General features: G+C 44.6%; 1 protein-coding gene across 2 annotated transcripts in view; it reads right to left on the bottom strand.

Annotated features, from left to right (window-relative positions):
* emilin2a (elastin microfibril interfacer 2a) overlaps positions 1–6,550 on the bottom strand; it is an 83,487-nt gene extending 76,937 nt beyond the window's left edge. For both annotated transcript variants that reach the window (XM_064992002.1, XM_064992004.1), the window contains exons 1-2: positions 6,191–6,550; positions 5,393–5,518 (exon numbers count right to left, since the gene is read on the bottom strand). In XM_064992002.1, the coding sequence (XP_064848074.1) occupies positions 5,393–5,518; positions 6,191–6,345 (281 nt within the window). In that variant the 5' untranslated portion in view covers positions 6,346–6,550. The remainder of the gene's footprint in view (positions 1–5,392; positions 5,519–6,190) is intronic.
* Positions 6,551–23,389: the final 16,839 nt, after the last annotated feature.

The raw sequence follows: 23,389 nt of genomic DNA, 5'->3' as shown, positions 1-23,389 counted from the left end.
GCCTGTCTATATTGGTTCCTAACTTCCCTGAAAAGTTGCATATCACGGGGGCTATTTGATGATAATGCAGTACACCACAGGATGTTTTTGTGCTGGTCAAGGGCACTCAGGTCTGGATTGAACCAGGGGCAATATCGGTTCCTGGATCAACATTTTTTGAGTGGGGCATGCTTATTTAAGATGGTGAGAAAAGCACTTTTAAAGAATAACCAGGCATCATGTACTGATGAAATGAGGTCAATGTCCTTCCAGGATACCCAGGCCAGGTTGATTAGAAAGGCCTGCTCTCTGAAGTGTTTTAGGGAGTGTTTGACAGTGATGAGGGGTGGTCGTTTGACTGCAGACCCGTTACGGACGCAGGCAATGAGTGATTGCTGAGATCCTGGTTGAAGACAGCAGAGGTGTATTCGGAGGGCAGGTTGGTTAGGATGATATCTATGAGGGTGCCCTTGTTTACAGAGTTAGGGTTGTACCTGGTGGGTTCCTTGGTTGGTTAGGATGATGTCCATGTTTACGGATTTGCGGTTGTACCGGGTAGGTTCATTGATAATTTGTTTGAGACTGAGGGCATCAAGTTTAGATTGTAGGAGGACCGGGGTGTTAAGCATGTCCCAGTTTAGGTCACCTAACAGCATGAGCTCTGAAAAAAGACGGGGGAACATCAATTCACATATGGTGTCCAGGGCACAGTTGGGGGCAGAAGGTGGTGTCTATAGCAAGCGGCAACGGTGAGAGACTTGTCTCTGGAAAGGTGGATTTTTAAAAGTAGGAGCTCAAATTGTTTGGACACAGACCTGGATAGTAAGACAGAACTCTGTAGGCCTTCTTTGCAGTAGATTGCAACTCCGCCCCCTTTGGCAGATCTATCTTGTCAGAAAATGGTATGGTTAGGGATGGACATTTCAGGGTTTTTGGTGGTCTTCCTAAACCAGGATTCAGACACAGCTAGGACATCCGGGTTGGCAAAGTGTGCTAAGGCAGTGAATAAAACAAACGTAGGGAGGAGGCTTCTAATGTTAACATCTAAGATCTATGAGGGTGCCTGTGTTTACGGATTTAGGGTTGTATCTGGTAGGTTCCATGATAATTTGTGTGAGATTGAGGGCATTTTTGTTAGATTGTAGGACGGCCGGGGTGTTAAGCATATCCCAGTGTAGGTCACCTAACAGTACAACCTCTGAAGATAAATGGGGTGATATTAAATTCACATATGGTGTCCAGGGCACAACTGGGGGCTGAGGGGGTCTATAACAAGGGGCAACAGTGAGAGACTTGTTTCTGGAAAGGTGGATTTTTAAAAGAAGAAGCTCAGACTGTTTGGGTATAGACCTGGATAGCATGACAGAGCTCTGCCGGCTATCTCTGCAGTAGATTGCAACTCAACCACCTTTGGCAGTTCTATCTTGGCGGAATTTTTTATTTTTTTCACCTTTATTTAACCAGGTAGGCTAGTTGAGAACAAGTTCTCATTTACAACTGCGACCTGGCCAAGATAAAGCAAAGCAGTGTGACAGACAACAACACAGAGGCCAACAATAAACCATCACTCATTCATATATCCTTATGTACATATTCTTTATCCCCTTACACTGTGTATAAGACAGTAGATTAGGAATTGTTAGTTAGTTAGATTACTTGTTGGTTATTACTGCATTGTCGGAACTAGAAGCACAAGCATTTTGCTACACTCGCATTAACATCTGCTAACCATGTGTATGTGACAAATAAAATTTGATTTGATTTGATTTGATTTAAACAGGCCAATAACACAATAAACTGGTCAATGACACAGTAGAAAAAAAAGTATATATACAGTGTGTGCAAAAGGCATGAGGTAGACAATAAATAGGCCATAGGAGCGAATAATTACAATTTAGCAGATTAACACTGGAGTGATAAATGAGCAGATGTGCAAGTAGAGATACTGGTGTGCAAAAGAGCAGAAAAGTAAATAAAATAAAAACAATATGGGGATGAGGTAGGTAGATTGGGTGAGCTATTTATAGATGGACTATGTACAGCTGCAGCAATCGGTTAGCTGCTCAGCTATCTGATGTTTTAAGTTGGTGAGGGAAATAAAACTCTTTGTTGTAGTTGAGGATGGACATTTCAGAATTTTTGGTGGCCTTCCTAAGCCAGGAGGGATATAATAGCCCAGGTGAGTGAATTGAGTGAAACCCCATCAATGGAACCCCAAATGGGCTGTCCAACTATGGTAAATCTAATGGTGTTAAAGCCCATTAGTGGAACCCCATCAGTGGAACCTGGGCTGTCCAACTATGGTAAATCTGATGGTGTTAAACCCCATCAGTGGAACCTGGGCTGTCCAACTATGGTAAATCTAATGGTGTTAAACCCCATCAGTGGAACCTGGGCTGTCCAACTATGGTAAATCTGATGGTGTTAAACCCCATCAGTGGAACCTGGGCTGTCCAACTATGGTAAATCTAATGGTGTTAAACCCCATCAGTGGAACCCCATCAGTGGAACCTGGGCTGTCCAACTATGGTAAATCTGATGGTGTTAAACCCCATCAGTGGAACCTGGGCTGTCCAACTATGGTAAATCTGATGGTGTTAAACCCCATCAGTGGAACCTGGGCAGTCCAACTATGGTAAATCTGATGGTGTTAAACCCCATCAGTGGAACCTGGGCTGTCCAACTATGGTAAATCTGATGGTGTTAAACCCCATCAGTGGAACCTGGGCTGTCCAACTATGGTAAATCTAATGGTGTTAAACCCCATCAGTGGAACCTGGGCAGTCCAACTATGGTAAATCTGATGGTGTTAAACCCCATCAGTGGAACCTGGGCTGTCCAACTATGGTAAATCTGATGGTGTTAAACCCCATCAGTGGAACCTGGGCAGTCCAACTATGGTAAATCTGATGGTGTTAAACCCCATCAGTGGAACCTGGGCTGTCCAACTATGGTAAATCTGATGGTGTTAAACCCCATCAGTGGAACCTGGGCAGTCCAACTATGGTAAATCTGATGGTGTTAAACCCCATCAGTGGAACCTGGGCTGTCCAACTATGGTAAATCTGATGGTGTTAAACCCCATCAGTGGAACCTGGGCTGTCCAACTATGGTAAATCTAATGGTGTTAAACCCCATCAGTGGAACCTGGGCTGTCCAACTATGGTAAATCTGATGGTGTTAAACCCCATCAGTGGAACCTGGGCAGTCCAACTATGGTAAATCTAATGGTGTTAAACCCCATCAGTGGAACCTGGGCTGTCCAACTATGGTAAATCTAATGGTGTTAAACCCCATCAGTGGAACCTGGGCTGTCCAACTATGGTAAATCTGATGGTGTTAAACCCCATCAGTGGAACCTGGGCTGTCCAACTATGGTAAATCTAATGGTGTTAAACCCCATCAGTGGAACCTGGGCTGTCCAACTATGGTAAATCTAATGGTGTTAAACCCCATCAGTGGAACCTGGGCTGTCCAACTATGGTAAATCTAATGGTGTTAAACCCCATCAGTGGAACCCCATCAGTGGAACCTGGGCTGTCCAACTATGGTAAATCTGATGGTGTTAAACCCCATCAGTGGAACCTGGGCTGTCCAACTATGGTAAATCTAATGGTGTTAAACCCCATCAGTGGAACCCCATCAGTGGAACCTGGGCTGTCCAACTATGGTAAATGTAATGGTGTTAAACCCCATCAGTGGAACCTGGGCTGTCCAACTATGGTAAATCTAATGGTGTTAAACCCCATCAGTGGAACCTGGGCTGTCCAACTATGGTAAATCTGATGGTGTTAAACCCCATCAGTGGAACCTGGGCTGTCCAACTATGGTAAATCTAATGGTGTTAAACCCCATCAGTGGAACCTGGGCTGTCCAACTATGGTAAATCTAATGGTGTTAAACCCCATCAGTGGAACCTGGGCTGTCCAACTATGGTAAATCTGATGGTGTTAAACCCCATCAGTGGAACCTGGGCTGTCCAACTATGGTAAATCTAATGGTGTTAAACCCCATCAGTGGAACCTGGGCTGTCCAACTATGGTAAATCTGATGGTGTTAAACCCCATCAGTGGAACCTGGGCTGTCCAACTATGGTAAATCTAATGGTGTTAAACCCCATCAGTGGAACCTGGGCAGTCCAACTATGGTAAATCTGATGGTGTTAAACCCCATCAGTGGAACCTGGGCTGTCCAACTATGGTAAATCTGATGGTGTTAAACCCCATCAGTGGAACCTGGGCTGTCCAACTATGGTAAATCTGATGGTGTTAAACCCCATCAGTGGAACCTGGGCAGTCCAACTATGGTAAATCTGATGGTGTTAAACCCCATCAGTGGAACCTGGGCTGTCCAACTATGGTAAATCTGATGGTGTTAAACCCCATCAGTGGAACCTGGGCTGTCCAACTATGGTAAATCTGATGGTGTTAAACCCCATCAGTGGAACCCCGGATGCCCAGTTATGAAATGTTTCCAGTGACGCTCTAATAATGAAAACAACAACTTTCATTTGATGTTGTCAGAGTAATTCATTCTGTGGTTGATCAGTCATCCCGTCAGTCTTATTACTGGAATAAATGAGCTAATCAGAGTGGATTAATCATTGCTGTTCACTGGCTAACTCATAAGTACTTTCCAAACTGCTGTTTTCTCCCTTCTGTCCTCCCTTTTCCTAACCCTTCTCACCCCTCCAGTGGACCTGAGGTGACTAAGTAGTAAGGAGCAACTCCACCTAGTTTCCATCACATTGCTGTAACATCCCCAGCCCTCTTAGATGAGAAAATAAGAGAAGGGAGGGAATAATATTCTATTATATCCCTCTCTCTCCGTCCTCCACCCATCTGGATGTCATAAGGTGAATTCACCAATTTGTAAGTCGCTCTGGATAAGAGCGTCTGCCAAATGACTTAAATGTAAATGTAAATGTAATCACTCTCTCACTGTCCTCCACCCATCCCTCTCCCACTGGTCTCCACCCATCCCTCTCTCTCCGTCCTCCACCCATCCCTCTCTCTCCATCCTCCACCCATCCCTCTCTCGCTCTGTCCCTCACCCATCCCTCTCTCGCTCTGTCCTCCACCCATCCCTCACTCGCTCTGTCCTCCACCCACCCCTCACTCGCTGTCCTCCACCCATCCCTCTCTCTCTCTCACAGTCCTCCACCCACCCACCCATCACTCCCTCCCATCCCTCTTTCTCGCTGTCCTCCACCCAGGTCTCTCTCCCATCCCTCTCTGTCATTCCTCCCTCTCTGTCTTCCACCCATCCCTCTCTGTCCTCCACCCATCCCTCTCTGTCATCCCTCTCTGTCCTCCACCCATCCCTCTCTGTCATCCCTCTCTGTCCTCCACCCATCCCACTCTGTCATCCCTCTAACTGTCCTCCACCCATCCCTCTCTCCAGGGAAACTTACATCACTTGTTGCTCACAGTCTGGGTCATGGTTTGGGCACGGTGCCACCTCAGGCTCCACAAAGCTCTCCACGTTCCCCTGGACGGTACAGCTCACGTTCTTATGGACCACATATGCACACCAGTTCCTAGAGGGGGAGGAGAGAAAGAGAGAGAGATGTGTAAGCAAAATATGTCATTGGTAACCAACCATCAGGCAACAATTCCAACCCTTCCAAGCTTGAGAAATAAGATACAAATAGTCTATTGTCTGATAGAAATACTTGAGAAAAAAGAGAGAAATAAAAGTCAGCATCTATGTGGATCATTTAGCTGTAGCTGACTGGTGCAGATTACCAGCCTATCACATTACAGGGTGACTGGTTTCCACCTCCAATTAGTATATATACTGATTGACATGTGATTTTATCATTATGGATTAGAGCAGATCGGTTGATATGTACAGTGGAGTCACAGACAGGCTGCATCAGAACACAGAACACAGATTATAATGCTGCAGCAAACAGACAAGACTAGACACACTCAGTGATGCATTATTCTCCATAACAAAACTCAGAAACAACTCAATGCAACAATTTAGTGATAAATAACTGCAGTAAAATAATGCAAAATGTAAAACGTATATTGAATTATATATTGAATTAATTCAATGTAATCACGTGTAATCTCTCCATTTACTGCACTAATTAAAGAGAAAAAGTCCTAAATAAAATAAGATCGCAACGACAAAGAACACAACTCGTTTGAGGCAAATGGAAATAAATAAAACAGATTAACAATAGATACAAATAATAATTTACCTATTCCTCTGTAACTGTCTGTGTCTCGCGCCCTGGTACGCAGCTCCTTGGAAAAGGTTGTAGTTCGGCGGATTTTGTCCGTTGGTGACAGAAAAGTTGAAGAACAGAGAGAACAATGTCCATGTTACCCCCAAATCAGCTGCTCCCCACTTCATCGTAGACAACAGATTAAATTAACTACTACGGAACATGGACAAGAAAAGTTCAGATATATGTATCTTTTAAAAGTTGGTATCCTATGTGCGGCCGCCCGGTAACTGAGCAGAACCTGACAAAATGTTGGAGATCTCTTTGCGGGTCGCTGTTGACTCCACTGGAACGACGTAGCTGTTAGACTCCTTTCCCCTCCCATCCTCCCTGCCTTCCTTCGACCCCAGCCCCTCCCCTCTCCACCCCATGAGAAACAAACACGCCCCGAATTGTCCGCAGCTTGTACTGTGCGCGCGCACACACACGCTGTAACAGCGCGTACTGTGCCCTGCAGGCAGACTGTTACAAATATTTATAGCATCTACCTTCTTGCTGTTCCCAATAATGTTTGTATCATGTTGTGTTGCTACCATGTTGTTGTCATGTGGTGTTGCCAACATGCTGTGTTGTCATGTGTTGCTGCCATGCTATGTTGTTGTCTTAGGTCTCTCTTTATTTAGTGTTGTGTTGTCTATCTTGTCGTGATGTGTGTTTGCCTTTTGGTAAGCCATCATTGTAAATAAGAATTTGTTCTTAACTGACTTGGCTAGTTAAATAAAGGTTAAATAATTAAAACACATCTGCTATCGGTTCTGTCACATTGAAGACCAATTACGTGCCTGATATTGTTGTGGGAGACTTTTGAGAAAACAGTTGATATCTTATATTTATTTAACTTAATAATATGATTTAGTAATATCCCCTCAAATTTTAGTCATTGACTATTAGTCAAATTGATAAGAGTGAGTCAAATACATTTCCTGGGATGTCTTTTTCACCATGCATTCCCTATGCTGCTAAATAGTGAATCAAACATCAGATATATGAGTACTGTAAACTCCTGTCATGATGTTGAATTAGCCAATGAATGGCTAGGAATATTTAAGGCCAGGTTCCTATATTTCCTGTTGTTATTAGGTACAGTCATCATATTTTACTGTGGATGGAGGCAAATTGTTAGTCTTGTACCAATTAACCTCTACGTAATCGGTGTGTCCCACGCAGGATGGTTGAGCTAACGTAGGCTAATGTGATTAGCATGAGGTTGTAAGTAACAAGAACATTTCCCAGGACATAGACATATCTGATATTTGCAGAAAGCTTACATTCTTGTTAATCTAACTGCACTGTCCAATTTACAGTAGCTATTACAATGAAATAATACCATGCTATTTTTTGAGGAGAGTGCACAATTTTGAACTTGAAAATGTATTAATAAACCAATTAGGCACATTTGGCTAGCAGGTGACCAGCTATCGAAAAGGTGACCAGCTAACTAAAAGGTGAACAGCTAGCAGGTGACCAGGTAACTAAAAGGTGAACAGCTAGCAGTTGACCAGCTAACTAAAAGGTGAACAGCTAGCAGGTGACCAGCTAACTAAAAGGTGAACAGCTAGCAGGTGACCAGCTAACTAAAAGGTGAACAGCTAGCAGGTGACCAGCTAACTAAAAGGTGAACAGCTAGCAGGTGACCAGCTAACTAAAAGGTGAACAGCTAGCAGGTGACCAGCTAACTAAAAGGTGAACAGCTAGCAGGTGACCAGCTATCTAAAAGGTGAAAAGCTAGTAGGTGACCAGCTAACTAAAAGGTGAACATCTAGCAGGTGACCAGCTAACTAAAAGGTGACCAGCTAACTAAAAGGTGAACAGCTAGCAGGTGACCAGCTATCTAAAAGGTGACCAGCTAACTAAAATGTGAACAGCTAGCAGGTGACTAGCTAACTAAAAGGTGAACAGCTGGCAGGTGACCAGCTAACTAAAAGGTGAACAGCTACCAGGTGACCAGCTAACTAAAAGGTGAACAGCGAGCAGGTGAACAGCTATCTAAAAGGCGAAAAGCTAGCAGGTGACCAGCTAACTAAAAGGTGAACAGCTAGCAGGTGACCAGCTAACTAAAAGGTGAACAGCTAGCAGGTGACCAGCTAACTAAAGGTGAACAGCTAGCAGGTGACCAGCTATCTAAAAGGTGAAAAGCTAGTAGGTGAACAGCTAACTAACAGGTGAACAGCTAGCAGGTGACCAGCTAACTAAAAGCTGACCAGCTAACTAAAAGGTGAACAGCTAGCAGGTGACCAGCAATATTAAAATTGAACAGCTAGCAGGTGACCAGCTAACTAAAGGGTGAACAGCTAGCAGGTGACCAGCTAACTAAAGGGTGAACAGCTAGCAGGTGACCAGCTATCTAAAAGGTGACCAGCTAACTAAAAGGTGAACAGCTAGCAGGTGACTAGCTAACTAAAAGGTGAACAGCTGGCAGGTGAACAGCTAACTAAAAGGTGAACATCTAGCAGGTGACCAGCTAACTAAAAGTTGACCAGCTAACGAAAAGGTGAACAGCTAGCAGGTGACCAGCTATCTAAAAGGTGACCAGCTAACTAAAAGGTGAACAGCTAGCAGGTGACTAGCTAACTAAAAGGTGAACAGCTGGCAGGTGACCACCTAACTAAAAGGTGAACAGCTAGCAGGTGACCAGCTAACTAAAAGGTGAACAGCGAGCAGGTGAACAGCTATCTAAAAGGTGAAAAGCTAGCAGGTGACCAGCTAACTAAAAGGTGAACAGCTAGCAGGTCACCAGCTAACTAAAAGGTGACCAGCTAACTAAAAGGTGAACAGCTAGCAGGTGACCAGCTATCTAAAAAGTGAACAGCAGACAGGTGACCAGCTAACTAAAGGGTGAAGAGCTAGCAGGTGACCAGCTAACTAAAGGGTGAACAGCTAGCAGGTGACCAGCTATCTAAAAGGTGACCAGCTAACTAAAAGGTGAACAGATAGCAGGTGACTAGCTAACTAAAAGGTAAACAGCTGGCAAGTGACCAGCTAACTAAAAGGTGAACAGCTAGCAGGTGACCAGCTAACTAAAAGGTGAACAGCGAGCAGGTGAACAGCTATCTAAAAGGTGAAAAGCTAGCAGGTGACCAGCTAACTAAAAGGCGACGAGCTAACTAAAAGGTGAACAGCTAGCAGGTGACCAGCTAACTAAAAGTTGAACAGCTAACTAAAAAGGTGAACAGCTAGCAGGTGACCAGCTAACTAAAAGGTGAACAGCAAGCAGGTGACCAGCGAACTAAAAGGTGAACAGCTAACTAAAAGGTGAACAGCTAACTAAAAAGTGAACTGCTAAAAGGTGACCAGCTAACTAAAAGGTGACTAGCTAACTAAAAGATGACCAGCTATCTAAAAGGTGACCAGCTAGCAGGTGACCAGCTAACTAAAAAGTGACCAGCTTGCAGGTGACCAGCTAACTAAAAGGTGAACAGCTAGCAGGTGACCAGCTAACTAAAAGGTGAACAGCTAGCAGGTGACCAGCTAACTAAAAGGTGACGAGCTAACTAAAAGATGACCAGCTAGCAGGTGACCAGCTAACTAAAAGGTGAACAGCTAACAGGTGACCAGCTAACTAAAAGGTGAAAAGCTAGCAGGTGACCAGCTAACTAAAAGGTGAACAGCTAGCAGGTGACCAGCTAACTAAAAGGTGAACAGCTAGCAGGTGACCAGCTAACTAAAAGGTGAACAGCTAGCAGGTGACCAGCTATCTAAAAGGTGAAAAGCTAGTAGGTGAACAGCTAACTAACAGGTGAACAGCTAGCAGGTGACCAGCTAACTAAAAGCTGACCAGCTAACTAAAAGGTGAACAGCTAGCAGGTGACCAGCAATATTAAAATTGAACAGCTAGCAGGTGACCAGCTAACTAAAGGGTGAACAGCTAGCAGGTGACCAGCTAACTAAAGGGTGAACAGCTAGCAGGTGACCAGCTATCTAAAAGGTGACCAGCTAACTAAAAGGTGAACAGCTAGCAGGTGACTAGCTAACTAAAAGGTGAACAGCTGGCAGGTGAACAGCTAACTAAAAGGTGAACATCTAGCAGGTGACCAGCTAACTAAAAGTTGACCAGCTAACGAAAAGGTGAACAGCTAGCAGGTGACCAGCTATCTAAAAGGTGACCAGCTAACTAAAAGGTGAACAGCTAGCAGGTGACTAGCTAACTAAAAGGTGAACAGCTGGCAGGTGACCACCTAACTAAAGGTGAAAAGCTAGCAGGTGACCAGCTAACTAAAAGGTGAACAGCTAGCAGGTCACCAGCTAACTAAAAGGTGACCAGCTAACTAAAAGGTGAACAGCTAGCAGGTGACCAGCTATCTAAAAAGTGAACAGCAAGCAGGTGACCAGCTAACTAAAGGGTGAAGAGCTAGCAGGTGACCAGCTAACTAAAGGGTGAACAGCTAGCAGGTGACCAGCTATCTAAAAGGTGACCAGCTAACTAAAAGGTGAACAGATAGCAGGTGACTAGCTAACTAAAAGGTAAACAGCTGGCAAGTGACCAGCTAACTAAAGGTGAACAGCTAGCAGGTGACCAGCTAACTAAAAGGTGAACAGCGAGCAGGTGAACAGCTATCTAAAAGGTGAAAAGCTAGCAGGTGACCAGCTAACTAAAAGGCGACGAGCTAACTAAAAGGTGAACAGCTAGCAGGTGACCAGCTAACTAAAAGTTGAACAGCTAACTAAAAAGGTGAACAGCTAGCAGGTGACCAGCTAAATAAAAGGTGAACAGCAAGCAGGTGACCAGCGAACTAAAAGGTGAACAGCTAACTAAAAGGTGAACAGCTAACTAAAAAGTGAACTGCTAAAAGGTGACCAGCTAACTAAAAGGTGACTAGCTAACTAAAAGATGACCAGCTATCTAAAAGGTGACCAGCTAGCAGGTGACCAGCTAACTAAAAAGTGACCAGCTTGCAGGTGACCAGCTAACTAAAAAGTGAACAGCTCGCAGGTGACCAGCTAACTAAAAGGTGAACAGCTAGCAGGTGACCAGCTAACTAAAAGGTGAACAGCTAGCAGGTGACCAGCTAACTAAAAGGTGACGAGCTAACTAAAAGATGACCAGCTAGCAGGTGACCAGCTAACTAAAAGGTGAACAGCTAACAGGTGACCAGCTAACTAAAAGGTGAACAGCTAGCAGTTGACCAGCTAACTAAAAGGTGAACAGCTAGCAGTTGACCAGCTAACTAAAAGGTTAACAGCTAGCAGGTGACCAGCTAACTAAAAGGTGAACAGCTAGCAGGTGACCAGCTAACTAAAAGGTGAACAGCTAGCAGGTGACCAGCTAACTAAAAGGTGAACAGCTAGCAGGTGACCAGCTATCTAAAAGGTGAAAAGCTAGTAGGTGACCAGCTAACTAAAAGGTGAACATCTAGCAGGTGACCAGCTAACTAAAAGGTGACCAGCTAACTAAAAGGTGAACAGCTAGCAGGTGACCAGCTATCTAAAAGGTGACCAGCTAACTAAAATGTGAACAGCTAGCAGGTGACTAGCTAACTAAAAGGTGAACAGCTGGCAGGTGACCAGCTAACTAAAAGGTGAACAGCTACCAGGTGACCAGCTAACTAAAAGGTGAACAGCGAGCAGGTGAACAGCTATCTAAAAGGCGAAAAGCTAGCAGGTGACCAGCTAACTAAAAGGTGAACAGCTAGCAGGTGACCAGCTAACTAAAAGGTGAACAGCTAGCAGGTGACCAGCTAACTAAAAGGTGAACAGCTAGCAGGTGACCAGCTATCTAAAAGGTGAAAAGCTAGTAGGTGAACAGCTAACTAACAGGTGAACAGCTAGCAGGTGACCAGCTAACTAAAAGCTGACCAGCTAACTAAAAGGTGAACAGCTAGCAGGTGACCAGCAATATTAAAATTGAACAGCTAGCAGGTGACCAGCTAACTAAAGGGTGAACAGCTAGCAGGTGACCAGCTAACTAAAGGGTGAACAGCTAGCAGGTGACCAGCTATCTAAAAGGTGACCAGCTAACTAAAAGGTGAACAGCTAGCAGGTGACTAGCTAACTAAAAGGTGAACAGCTGGCAGGTGAACAGCTAACTAAAAGGTGAACATCTAGCAGGTGACCAGCTAACTAAAAGTTGACCAGCTAACGAAAAGGTGAACAGCTAGCAGGTGACCAGCTATCTAAAAGGTGACCAGCTAACTAAAGGTGAACAGCTAGCAGGTGACTAGCTAACTAAAAGGTGAACAGCTGGCAGGTGACCACCTAACTAAAAGGTGAACAGCTAGCAGGTGACCAGCTAACTAAAAGGTGAACAGCGAGCAGGTGAACAGCTATCTAAAAGGTGAAAAGCTAGCAGGTGACCAGCTAACTAAAAGGTGAACAGCTAGCAGGTCACCAGCTAACTAAAAGGTGACCAGCTAACTAAAAGGTGAACAGCTAGCAGGTGACCAGCTATCTAAAAAGTGAACAGCAGACAGGTGACCAGCTAACTAAAGGGTGAAGAGCTAGCAGGTGACCAGCTAACTAAAGGGTGAACAGCTAGCAGGTGACCAGCTATCTAAAAGGTGACCAGCTAACTAAAAGGTGAACAGATAGCAGGTGACTAGCTAACTAAAAGGTAAACAGCTGGCAAGTGACCAGCTAACTAAAAGGTGAACAGCTAGCAGGTGACCAGCTAACTAAAAGGTGAACAGCGAGCAGGTGAACAGCTATCTAAAAGGTGAAAAGCTAGCAGGTGACCAGCTAACTAAAAGGCGACGAGCTAACTAAAAGGTGAACAGCTAGCAGGTGACCAGCTAACTAAAAGTTGAACAGCTAACTAAAAAGGTGAACAGCTAGCAGGTGACCAGCTAACTAAAAGGTGAACAGCAAGCAGGTGACCAGCTTAACTAAAAGGTGAACAGCTAACTAAAAGGTGAACAGCTAACTAAAAAGTGAACTGCTAAAAGGTGACCAGCTAACTAAAAGGTGACTAGCTAACTAAAAGATGACCAGCTATCTAAAAGGTGACCAGCTAGCAGGTGACCAGCTAACTAAAAAGTGACCAGCTTGCAGGTGACCAGCTAACTAAAAGGTGAACAGCTAGCAGGTGACCAGCTAACTAAAAGGTGAACAGCTAGCAGGTGACCAGCTAACTAAAAGGTGACGAGCTAACTAAAAGATGACCAGCTAGCAGGTGACCAGCTAACTAAAAGGTGAACAGCTAACAGGTGACCAGCTAACTAAAAGGTGAAAAGCTAGCAGGTGACCAGCTAACTAAAAGGTGAACAGCTAGCAGGTGACCAGCTAACTAAAAGGTGAACAGCTAGCAGGTGACCAGCTAACTAAAAGGTGAACAGCTAGCAGGTGACCAGCTATCTAAAAGGTGAAAAGCTAGTAGGTGAACAGCTAACTAACAGGTGAACAGCTAGCAGGTGACCAGCTAACTAAAAGCTGACCAGCTAACTAAAAGGTGAACAGCTAGCAGGTGACCAGCAATATTAAAATTGAACAGCTAGCAGGTGACCAGCTAACTAAAGGGTGAACAGCTAGCAGGTGACCAGCTAACTAAAGGGTGAACAGCTAGCAGGTGACCAGCTATCTAAAAGGTGACCAGCTAACTAAAAGGTGAACAGCTAGCAGGTGACTAGCTAACTAAAAGGTGAACAGCTGGCAGGTGAACAGCTAACTAAAAGGTGAACATCTAGCAGGTGACCAGCTAACTAAAAGTTGACCAGCTAACGAAAAGGTGAACAGCTAGCAGGTGACCAGCTATCTAAAAGGTGACCAGCTAACTAAAAGGTGAACAGCTAGCAGGTGACTAGCTAACTAAAAGGTGAACAGCTGGCAGGTGACCACCTAACTAAAAGGTGAAAAGCTAGCAGGTGACCAGCTAACTAAAAGGTGAACAGCTAGCAGGTCACCAGCTAACTAAAAGGTGACCAGCTAACTAAAAGGTGAACAGCTAGCAGGTGACCAGCTATCTAAAAAGTGAACAGCAAGCAGGTGACCAGCTAACTAAAGGGTGAAGAGCTAGCAGGTGACCAGCTAACTAAAGGGTGAACAGCTAGCAGGTGACCAGCTATCTAAAAGGTGACCAGCTAACTAAAAGGTGAACAGATAGCAGGTGACTAGCTAACTAAAAGGTAAACAGCTGGCAAGTGACCAGCTAACTAAAAGGTGAACAGCTAGCAGGTGACCAGCTAACTAAAAGGTGAACAGCGAGCAGGTGAACAGCTATCTAAAAGGTGAAAAGCTAGCAGGTGACCAGCTAACTAAAAGGCGACGAGCTAACTAAAAGGTGAACAGCTAGCAGGTGACCAGCTAACTAAAAGTTGAACAGCTAACTAAAAAGGTGAACAGCTAGCAGGTGACCAGCTAAATAAAAGGTGAACAGCAAGCAGGTGACCAGCGAACTAAAAGGTGAACAGCTAACTAAAAGGTGAACAGCTAACTAAAAAGTGAACTGCTAAAAGGTGACCAGCTAACTAAAAGGTGACTAGCTAACTAAAAGATGACCAGCTATCTAAAAGGTGACCAGCTAGCAGGTGACCAGCTAACTAAAAAGTGACCAGCTTGCAGGTGACCAGCTAACTAAAAAGTGAACAGCTCGCAGGTGACCAGCTAACTAAAAGGTGAACAGCTAGCAGGTGACCAGCTAACTAAAAGGTGAACAGCTAGCAGGTGACCAGCTAACTAAAAGGTGACGAGCTAACTAAAAGATGACCAGCTAGCAGGTGACCAGCTAACTAAAAGGTGAACAGCTAACAGGTGACCAGCTAACTAAAAGGTGAACAGCTAGCAGTTGACCAGCTAACTAAAAGGTGAACAGCTAGCAGTTGACCAGCTAACTAAAAGGTGAACAGCTAGCAGGTGACCAGCTAATTAAAAGGTGAACAGCTAGCAGGTGACCAGCTAACTAAAAGGTGAACAGCTAGCAGGTGACCAGCTAACTAAAAAGTGAACAGCTTGCAGGTGGCCAGCTATCTAAAAGGTTAACAGCTAACTAAAAGGTGACCAGCTAACTAAAAGGTTAACAGCTTGCATGTGACCGCTAACTAAAAAGTGAACAGCTAATAGGTGACCAGCTAACTAAAAGGTGACAAGATAACTAAAAGGTGACCAACTAACTTAAAGGTGAACAGCTAGCAGGTGACCAGCTATCTAAAAGGTGACCAGCTAGCAGGTGACCAGCTAACTATAAAGTGAACAGCTAGCAGGTGACCAGCTATCTAAAAGGTGACCAGCTAACTAAAAGGTGACCAGCTAACTAAAAGGTGACCAGCTAACTAAAAGGTGAACAGCTAGCAGGTTACCAGCTAAACAAAAGGTGAACAGCTAGCAGGTGACCAGCTAACTAAAAGGTGAACAGCTAGCAGGTGACCAGCTAACTAAAAGGTGAACAGCTAGCAGGTGACCAGCTAACTAAAAGGTGAACAGCTAGCAGGTGACCAGCTATCTAAAAGGTGACCAGCTAACTAAAAGGTGACCAGCTAACTAAAAGGTGACCAGCTAACTAAAAGGTGAACAGCTAGCAGGTGACCAGCTAAACAAAAGGTGAACAGCTAGCAGGTGACCAGCTAACTAAAAGGTGAACAGCTGGCAGGTGACCAGCTAACGAAAAGTTGAACAGCTAACTAAAAGGTGAACAGCTAGCAGGTGACCAGCTAACTAAAAGGTGAACAGCTAACAGGTGACCAGCTAACTAAAAGGTGACTAGCTAACTAAAAGATGACCAGCTAGCAGGTGACCAGCTAACTAAAAGGTGAACAGCTAACAGGTGACCAGCTAACTAAAAGGTGAACAGCTAGCAGTTGACCAGCTAACTAAAAGGTGAACAGCTAGCAGTTGACCAGCTAACTAAAAGGTGAACAGCTAGCAGGTGACCAGCTAATTAAAAGGTGAACAGCTAGCAGGTGACCAGCTAACTAAAAGGTGAACAGCTAGCAGGTGACCAGCTAACTAAAAAGTGAACAGCTTGCAGGTGGCCAGCTATCTAAAAGGTTAACAGCTAACTAAAAGGTGACCAGCTAACTAAAAGGTTAACAGCTTGCATGTGACCGGCTAACTAAAAAGTGAACAGCTAATAGGTGACCAGCTAACTAAAAGGTGACAAGATAACTAAAAGGTGAACAGCGAGCAGGTGAACAGCTATCTAAAAGGTGAAAAGCTAGCAGGTGACCAGCTAACTAAAAGGTGAACAGCTAGCAGGTGACCAGCTATCTAAAAGGTGAAAAGCTAGTAGGTGAACAGCTAACTAACAGGTGAACAGCTAGCAGGTGACCAGCTAACTAAAAGCTGACCAGCTAACTAAAAGGTGAACAGCTAGCAGGTGACCAGCAATATTAAAATTGAACAGCTAGCAGGTGACCAGCTAACTAAAGGGTGAACAGCTAGCAGGTGACCAGCTAACTAAAGGGTGAACAGCTAGCAGGTGACCAGCTATCTAAAAGGTGACCAGCTAACTAAAAGGTGAACAGCTAGCAGGTGACTAGCTAACTAAAAGGTGAACAGCTGGCAGGTGAACAGCTAACTAAAAGGTGAACATCTAGCAGGTGACCAGCTAACTAAAAGTTGACCAGCTAACGAAAAGGTGAACAGCTAGCAGGTGACCAGCTATCTAAAAGGTGACCAGCTAACTAAAAGGTGAACAGCTAGCAGGTGACTAGCTAACTAAAAGGTGAACAGCTGGCAGGTGACCACCTAACTAAAAGGTGAACAGCTAGCAGGTGACCAGCTAACTAAAAGGTGAACAGCGAGCAGGTGAACAGCTATCTAAAAGGTGAAAAGCTAGCAGGTGACCAGCTAACTAAAAGGTGAACAGCTAGCAGGTCACCAGCTAACTAAAAGGTGACCAGCTAACTAAAAGGTGAACAGCTAGCAGGTGACCAGCTATCTAAAAAGTGAACAGCAGACAGGTGACCAGCTAACTAAAGGGTGAAGAGCTAGCAGGTGACCAGCTAACTAAAGGGTGAACAGCTAGCAGGTGACCAGCTATCTAAAAGGTGACCAGCTAACTAAAAGGTGAACAGATAGCAGGTGACTAGCTAACTAAAAGGTAAACAGCTGGCAAGTGACCAGCTAACTAAAAGGTGAACAGCTAGCAGGTGACCAGCTAACTAAAAGGTGAACAGCGAGCAGGTGAACAGCTATCTAAAAGGTGAAAAGCTAGCAGGTGACCAGCTAACTAAAAGGCGACGAGCTAACTAAAAGGTGAACAGCTAGCAGGTGACCAGCTAACTAAAAGTTGAACAGCTAACTAAAAAGGTGAACAGCTAGCAGGTGACCAGCTAACTAAAAGGTGAACAGCAAGCAGGTGACCAGCGAACTAAAAGGTGAACAGCTAACTAAAAGGTGAACAGCTAACTAAAAAGTGAACTGCTAAAAGGTGACCAGCTAACTAAAAGGTGACTAGCTAACTAAAAGATGACCAGCTATCTAAAAGGTGACCAGCTAGCAGGTGACCAGCTAACTAAAAAGTGACCAGCTTGCAGGTGACCAGCTAACTAAAAGGTGAACAGCTAGCAGGTGACCAGCTAACTAAAAGGTGAACAGCTAGCAGGTGACCAGCTAACTAAAAGGTGACGAGCTAACTAAAAGATGACCAGCTAGCAGGTGACCAGCTAACTAAAAGGTGAACAGCTAACAGGTGACCAGCTAACTAAAAGGTGAAAAGCTAGCAGGTGACCAGCTAACTAAAAGGTGAACAGCTAGCAGGTGACCAGCTAACTAAAAGGTGAACAGCTAGCAGGTGACCAGCTAACTAAAAGGTGAACAGCTAGCAGGTGACCAGCTATCTAAAAGGTGAAAAGCTAGTAGGTGAACAGCTAACTAACAGGTGAACAGCTAGCAGGTGACCAGCTAACTAAAAGCTGACCAGCTAACTAAAAGGTGAACAGCTAGCAGGTGACCAGCAATATTAAAATTGAACAGCTAGCAGGTGACCAGCTAACTAAAGGGTGAACAGCTAGCAGGTGACCAGCTAACTAAAGGGTGAACAGCTAGCAGGTGACCAGCTATCTAAAAGGTGACCAGCTAACTAAAAGGTGAACAGCTAGCAGGTGACTAGCTAACTAAAAGGTGAACAGCTGGCAGGTGAACAGCTAACTAAAAGGTGAACATCTAGCAGGTGACCAGCTAACTAAAAGTTGACCAGCTAACGAAAAGGTGAACAGCTAGCAGGTGACCAGCTATCTAAAAGGTGACCAGCTAACTAAAAGGTGAACAGCTAGCAGGTGACTAGCTAACTAAAAGGTGAACAGCTGGCAGGTGACCACCTAACTAAAAGGTGAAAAGCTAGCAGGTGACCAGCTAACTAAAAGGTGAACAGCTAGCAGGTCACCAGCTAACTAAAAGGTGACCAGCTAACTAAAAGGTGAACAGCTAGCAGGTGACCAGCTATCTAAAAAGTGAACAGCAAGCAGGTGACCAGCTAACTAAAGGGTGAAGAGCTAGCAGGTGACCAGCTAACTAAAGGGTGAACAGCTAGCAGGTGACCAGCTATCTAAAAGGTGACCAGCTAACTAAAAGGTGAACAGATAGCAGGTGACTAGCTAACTAAAAGGTAAACAGCTGGCAAGTGACCAGCTAACTAAAAGGTGAACAGCTAGCAGGTGACCAGCTAACTAAAAGGTGAACAGCGAGCAGGTGAACAGCTATCTAAAAGGTGAAAAGCTAGCAGGTGACCAGCTAACTAAAAGGCGACGAGCTAACTAAAAGGTGAACAGCTAGCAGGTGACCAGCTAACTAAAAGTTGAACAGCTAACTAAAAAGGTGAACAGCTAGCAGGTGACCAGCTAAATAAAAGGTGAACAGCAAGCAGGTGACCAGCGAACTAAAAGGTGAACAGCTAACTAAAAGGTGAACAGCTAACTAAAAAGTGAACTGCTAAAAGGTGACCAGCTAACTAAAAGGTGACTAGCTAACTAAAAGATGACCAGCTATCTAAAAGGTGACCAGCTAGCAGGTGACCAGCTAACTAAAAAGTGACCAGCTTGCAGGTGACCAGCTAACTAAAAAGTGAACAGCTCGCAGGTGACCAGCTAACTAAAAGGTGAACAGCTAGCAGGTGACCAGCTAACTAAAAGGTGAACAGCTAGCAGGTGACCAGCTAACTAAAAGGTGACGAGCTAACTAAAAGATGACCAGCTAGCAGGTGACCAGCTAACTAAAAGGTGAACAGCTAACAGGTGACCAGCTAACTAAAAGGTGAACAGCTAGCAGTTGACCAGCTAACTAAAAGGTGAACAGCTAGCAGTTGACCAGCTAACTAAAAGGTGAACAGCTAGCAGGTGACCAGCTAATTAAAAGGTGAACAGCTAGCAGGTGACCAGCTAACTAAAAGGTGAACAGCTAGCAGGTGACCAGCTAACTAAAAAGTGAACAGCTTGCAGGTGGCCAGCTATCTAAAAGGTTAACAGCTAACTAAAAGGTGACCAGCTAACTAAAAGGTTAACAGCTTGCATGTGACCGGCTAACTAAAAAGTGAACAGCTAATAGGTGACCAGCTAACTAAAAGGTGACAAGATAACTAAAAGGTGACCAACTAACTTAAAGGTGAACAGCTAGCAGGTGACCAGCTATCTAAAAGGTGACCAGCTAGCAGGTGACCAGCTAACTATAAAGTGAACAGCTAGCAGGTGACCAGCTATCTAAAAGGTGACCAGCTAACTAAAAGGTGACCAGCTAACTAAAAGGTGACCAGCTAACTAAAAGGTGAACAGCTAGCAGGTTACCAGCTAAACAAAAGGTGAACAGCTAGCAGGTGACCAGCTAACTAAAAGGTGAACAGCTAGCAGGTGACCAGCTAACTAAAATGTGAACAGCTAGCAGGTGACCAGCTAACTAAAAGGTGAACAGCTAGCAGGTGACCAGCTATCTAAAAGGTGACCAGCTAACTAAAAGGTGACCAGCTAACTAAAAGGTGACCAGCTAACTAAAAGGTGAACAGCTAGCAGGTGACCAGCTAAACAAAAGGTGAACAGCTAGCAGGTGACCAGCTAACTAAAAGGTGAACAGCTGGCAGGTGACCAGCTAACGAAAAGTTGAACAGCTAACTAAAAGGTGAACAGCTAGCAGGTGACCAGCTAACTAAAAGGTGAACAGCTAACAGGTGACCAGCTAACTAAAAGGTGACTAGCTAACTAAAAGATGACCAGCTAGCAGGTGACCAGCTAACTAAAAGGTGAACAGCTAACAGGTGACCAGCTAACTAAAAGGTGAACAGCTAGCAGTTGACCAGCTAACTAAAAGGTGAACAGCTAGCAGTTGACCAGCTAACTAAAAGGTGAACAGCTAGCAGGTGACCAGCTAATTAAAAGGTGAACAGCTAGCAGGTGACCAGCTAACTAAAAGGTGAACAGCTAGCAGGTGACCAGCTAACTAAAAAGTGAACAGCTTGCAGGTGGCCAGCTATCTAAAAGGTTAACAGCTAACTAAAAGGTGACCAGCTAACTAAAAGGTTAACAGCTTGCATGTGACCGCTAACTAAAAAGTGAACAGCTAATAGGTGACCAGCTAACTAAAAGGTGACAAGATAACTAAAAGGTGACCAACTAACTTAAAGGTGAACAGCTAGCAGGTGACCAGCTATCTAAAAGGTGACCAGCTAGCAGGTGACCAGCTAACTATAAAGTGAACAGCTAGCAGGTGACCAGCTATCTAAAAGGTGACCAGCTAACTAAAAGGTGACCAGCTAACTAAAAGGTGAACAGCTAGCAGGTTACCAGCTAAACAAAAGGTGAACAGCTAGCAGGTGACCAGCTAACTAAAAGGTGAACAGCTAGCAGGTGACCAGCTAACTAAAAGGTGAACAGCTAGCAGGTGACCAGCTAACTAAAAGGTGAACAGCTAGCAGGTGACCAGCTATCTAAAAGGTGACCAGCTAACTAAAAGGTGACCAGCTAACTAAAAGGTGACCAGCTAACTAAAAGGTGAACAGCTAGCAGGTGACCAGCTAAACAAAAGGTGAACAGCTAGCAGGTGACCAGCTAACTAAAGGTGAACAGCTGGCAGGTGACCAGCTAACGAAAAGTTGAACAGCTAACTAAAAGGTGAACAGCTAGCAGGTGACCAGCTAACTAAAAGGTGAACAGCTAACAGGTGACCAGCTAACTAAAAGGTGACTAGCTAACTAAAAGGTGAACAGCTAGCAGGTGACCAGCTAACTAAAAGGTGAACAGCTAACAGGTGACCAGCTAACTAAAAGGTGACCAGCTAACTAAAAAGTGAACAGCTAGCAGGTGACCAGCTAACTAAAAGGTGAACAGCTAGCAGGTGACCAGCTAACTAAAAGATGAACAGCGAGCAGGTGACATCTAGCAGGTGACCAGCTAACTAAAAGTTGAACAGCTAACTAAAAGGTGAACAGCTAGCAGGTGACCAGCTAACTAAAAGGTGAACAGCTGGCAGGTGACCACCTAACTAAAAGGTGAACAGCTAGCAGGTGACCAGCTAACTAAAAGGTGAACAGCGAGCAGGTGAACAGCTATCTAAAAGGTGAAAAGCTAGCAGGTGACCAGCTAACTAAAAGGTGAACAGCTAGCAGGTCACCAGCTAACTAAAAGGTGACCAGCTAACTAAAAGGTGAACAGCTAGCAGGTGACCAGCTATCTAAAAAGTGAACAGCAGACAGGTGACCAGCTAACTAAAGGGTGAAGAGCTAGCAGGTGACCAGCTAACTAAAGGGTGAACAGCTAGCAGGTGACCAGCTATCTAAAAGGTGACCAGCTAACTAAAAGGTGAACAGATAGCAGGTGACTAGCTAACTAAAAGGTAAACAGCCTACAAGTGACCAGCTAACTAAAAGGTGAACAGCTAGCAGGTGACCAGCTAACTAAAAGGTGAACAGCGAGCAGGTGAACAGCTATCTAAAAGGTGAAAAGCTAGCAGGTGACCAGCTAAATAAAAGGCGACGAGCTAACTAAAAGGTGAACAGCTAGCAGGTGACCAGCTAACTAAAAGTTGAACAGCTAACTAAAAAGGTGAACAGCTAGCAGGTGACCAGCTAACTAAAAGGTGAACAGCAAGCAGGTGACCAGCGAACTAAAAGGTGAACAGCTAACTAAAAGGTGAACAGCTAACTAAAAAGTGAACTGCTAAAAGGTGACCAGCTAACTAAAAGGTGACTAGCTAACTAAAAGATGACCAGCTATCTAAAAGGTGACCAGCTAGCAGGTGACCAGCTAACTAAAAAGTGACCAGCTTGCAGGTGACCAGCTAACTAAAAAGTGAACAGCTCGCAGGTGACCAGCTAACTAAAAGGTGAACAGCTAGCAGGTGACCAGCTAACTAAAAGGTGAACAGCTAGCAGGTGACCAGCTAACTAAAAGGTGACGAGCTAACTAAAAGATGACCAGCTAGCAGGTGACCAGCTAACTAAAAGGTGAACAGCTAACAGGTGACCAGCTAACTAAAAGGTGAAAAGCTAGCAGGTGACCAGCTAACTAAAAGGTGAACAGCTAGCAGGTGACCAGCTAACTAAAAGGTGAACAGCTAGCAGGTGACCAGCTAACTAAAAGGTGAACAGCTAGCAGGTGACCAGCTAACTAAAAGGTGAACAGCTAGCAGGTGACCAGCTAACTAAAAGGTGAACAGCTAGCAGGTGACCAGCTATCTAAAAGGTGACCAGCTAACTAAAAGGTGACCAGCTAACTAAAAGGTGACCAGCTAACTAAAAGGTGAACAGCTAGCAGGTGACCAGCTAAACAAAAGGTGAACAGCTAGCAGGTGACCAGCTAACTAAAAGGTGAACAGCTGGCAGGTGACCAGCTAACGAAAAGTTGAACAGCTAACTAAAAGGTGAACAGCTAGCAGGTGACCAGCTAACTAAAAGGTGAACAGCTAACAGGTGACCAGCTAACTAAAAGGTGACTAGCTAACTAAAAGGTGAACAGCTAGCAGGTGACCAGCTAACTAAAAGGTGAACAGCTAACAGGTGACCAGCTAACTAAAAGGTGACCAGCTAACTAAAAAGTGAACAGCTAGCAGGTGACCAGCTAACTAAAAGGTGAACAGCTAGCAGGTGACCAGCTAACTAAAAGATGAACAGCGAGCAGGTGACATCTAGCAGGTGACCAGCTAACTAAAAGTTGAACAGCTAACTAAAAGGTGAACAGCTAGCAGGTGACCAGCTAACTAAAAGGTGAACAGCTGGCAGGTGACCACCTAACTAAAAGGTGAACAGCTAGCAGGTGACCAGCTAACTAAAAGGTGAACAGCGAGCAGGTGAACAGCTATCTAAAAGGTGAAAAGCTAGCAGGTGAC

Source organism: Oncorhynchus masou, chromosome 17 (genome assembly GCF_036934945.1).
Source record: "Oncorhynchus masou masou isolate Uvic2021 chromosome 17, UVic_Omas_1.1, whole genome shotgun sequence".
NCBI lineage: Eukaryota > Metazoa > Chordata > Actinopteri > Salmoniformes > Salmonidae > Oncorhynchus > Oncorhynchus masou.
Note: the sequence above shows the minus strand (reverse complement) of the source record. Positions and strands in the feature narration are given on the sequence as shown.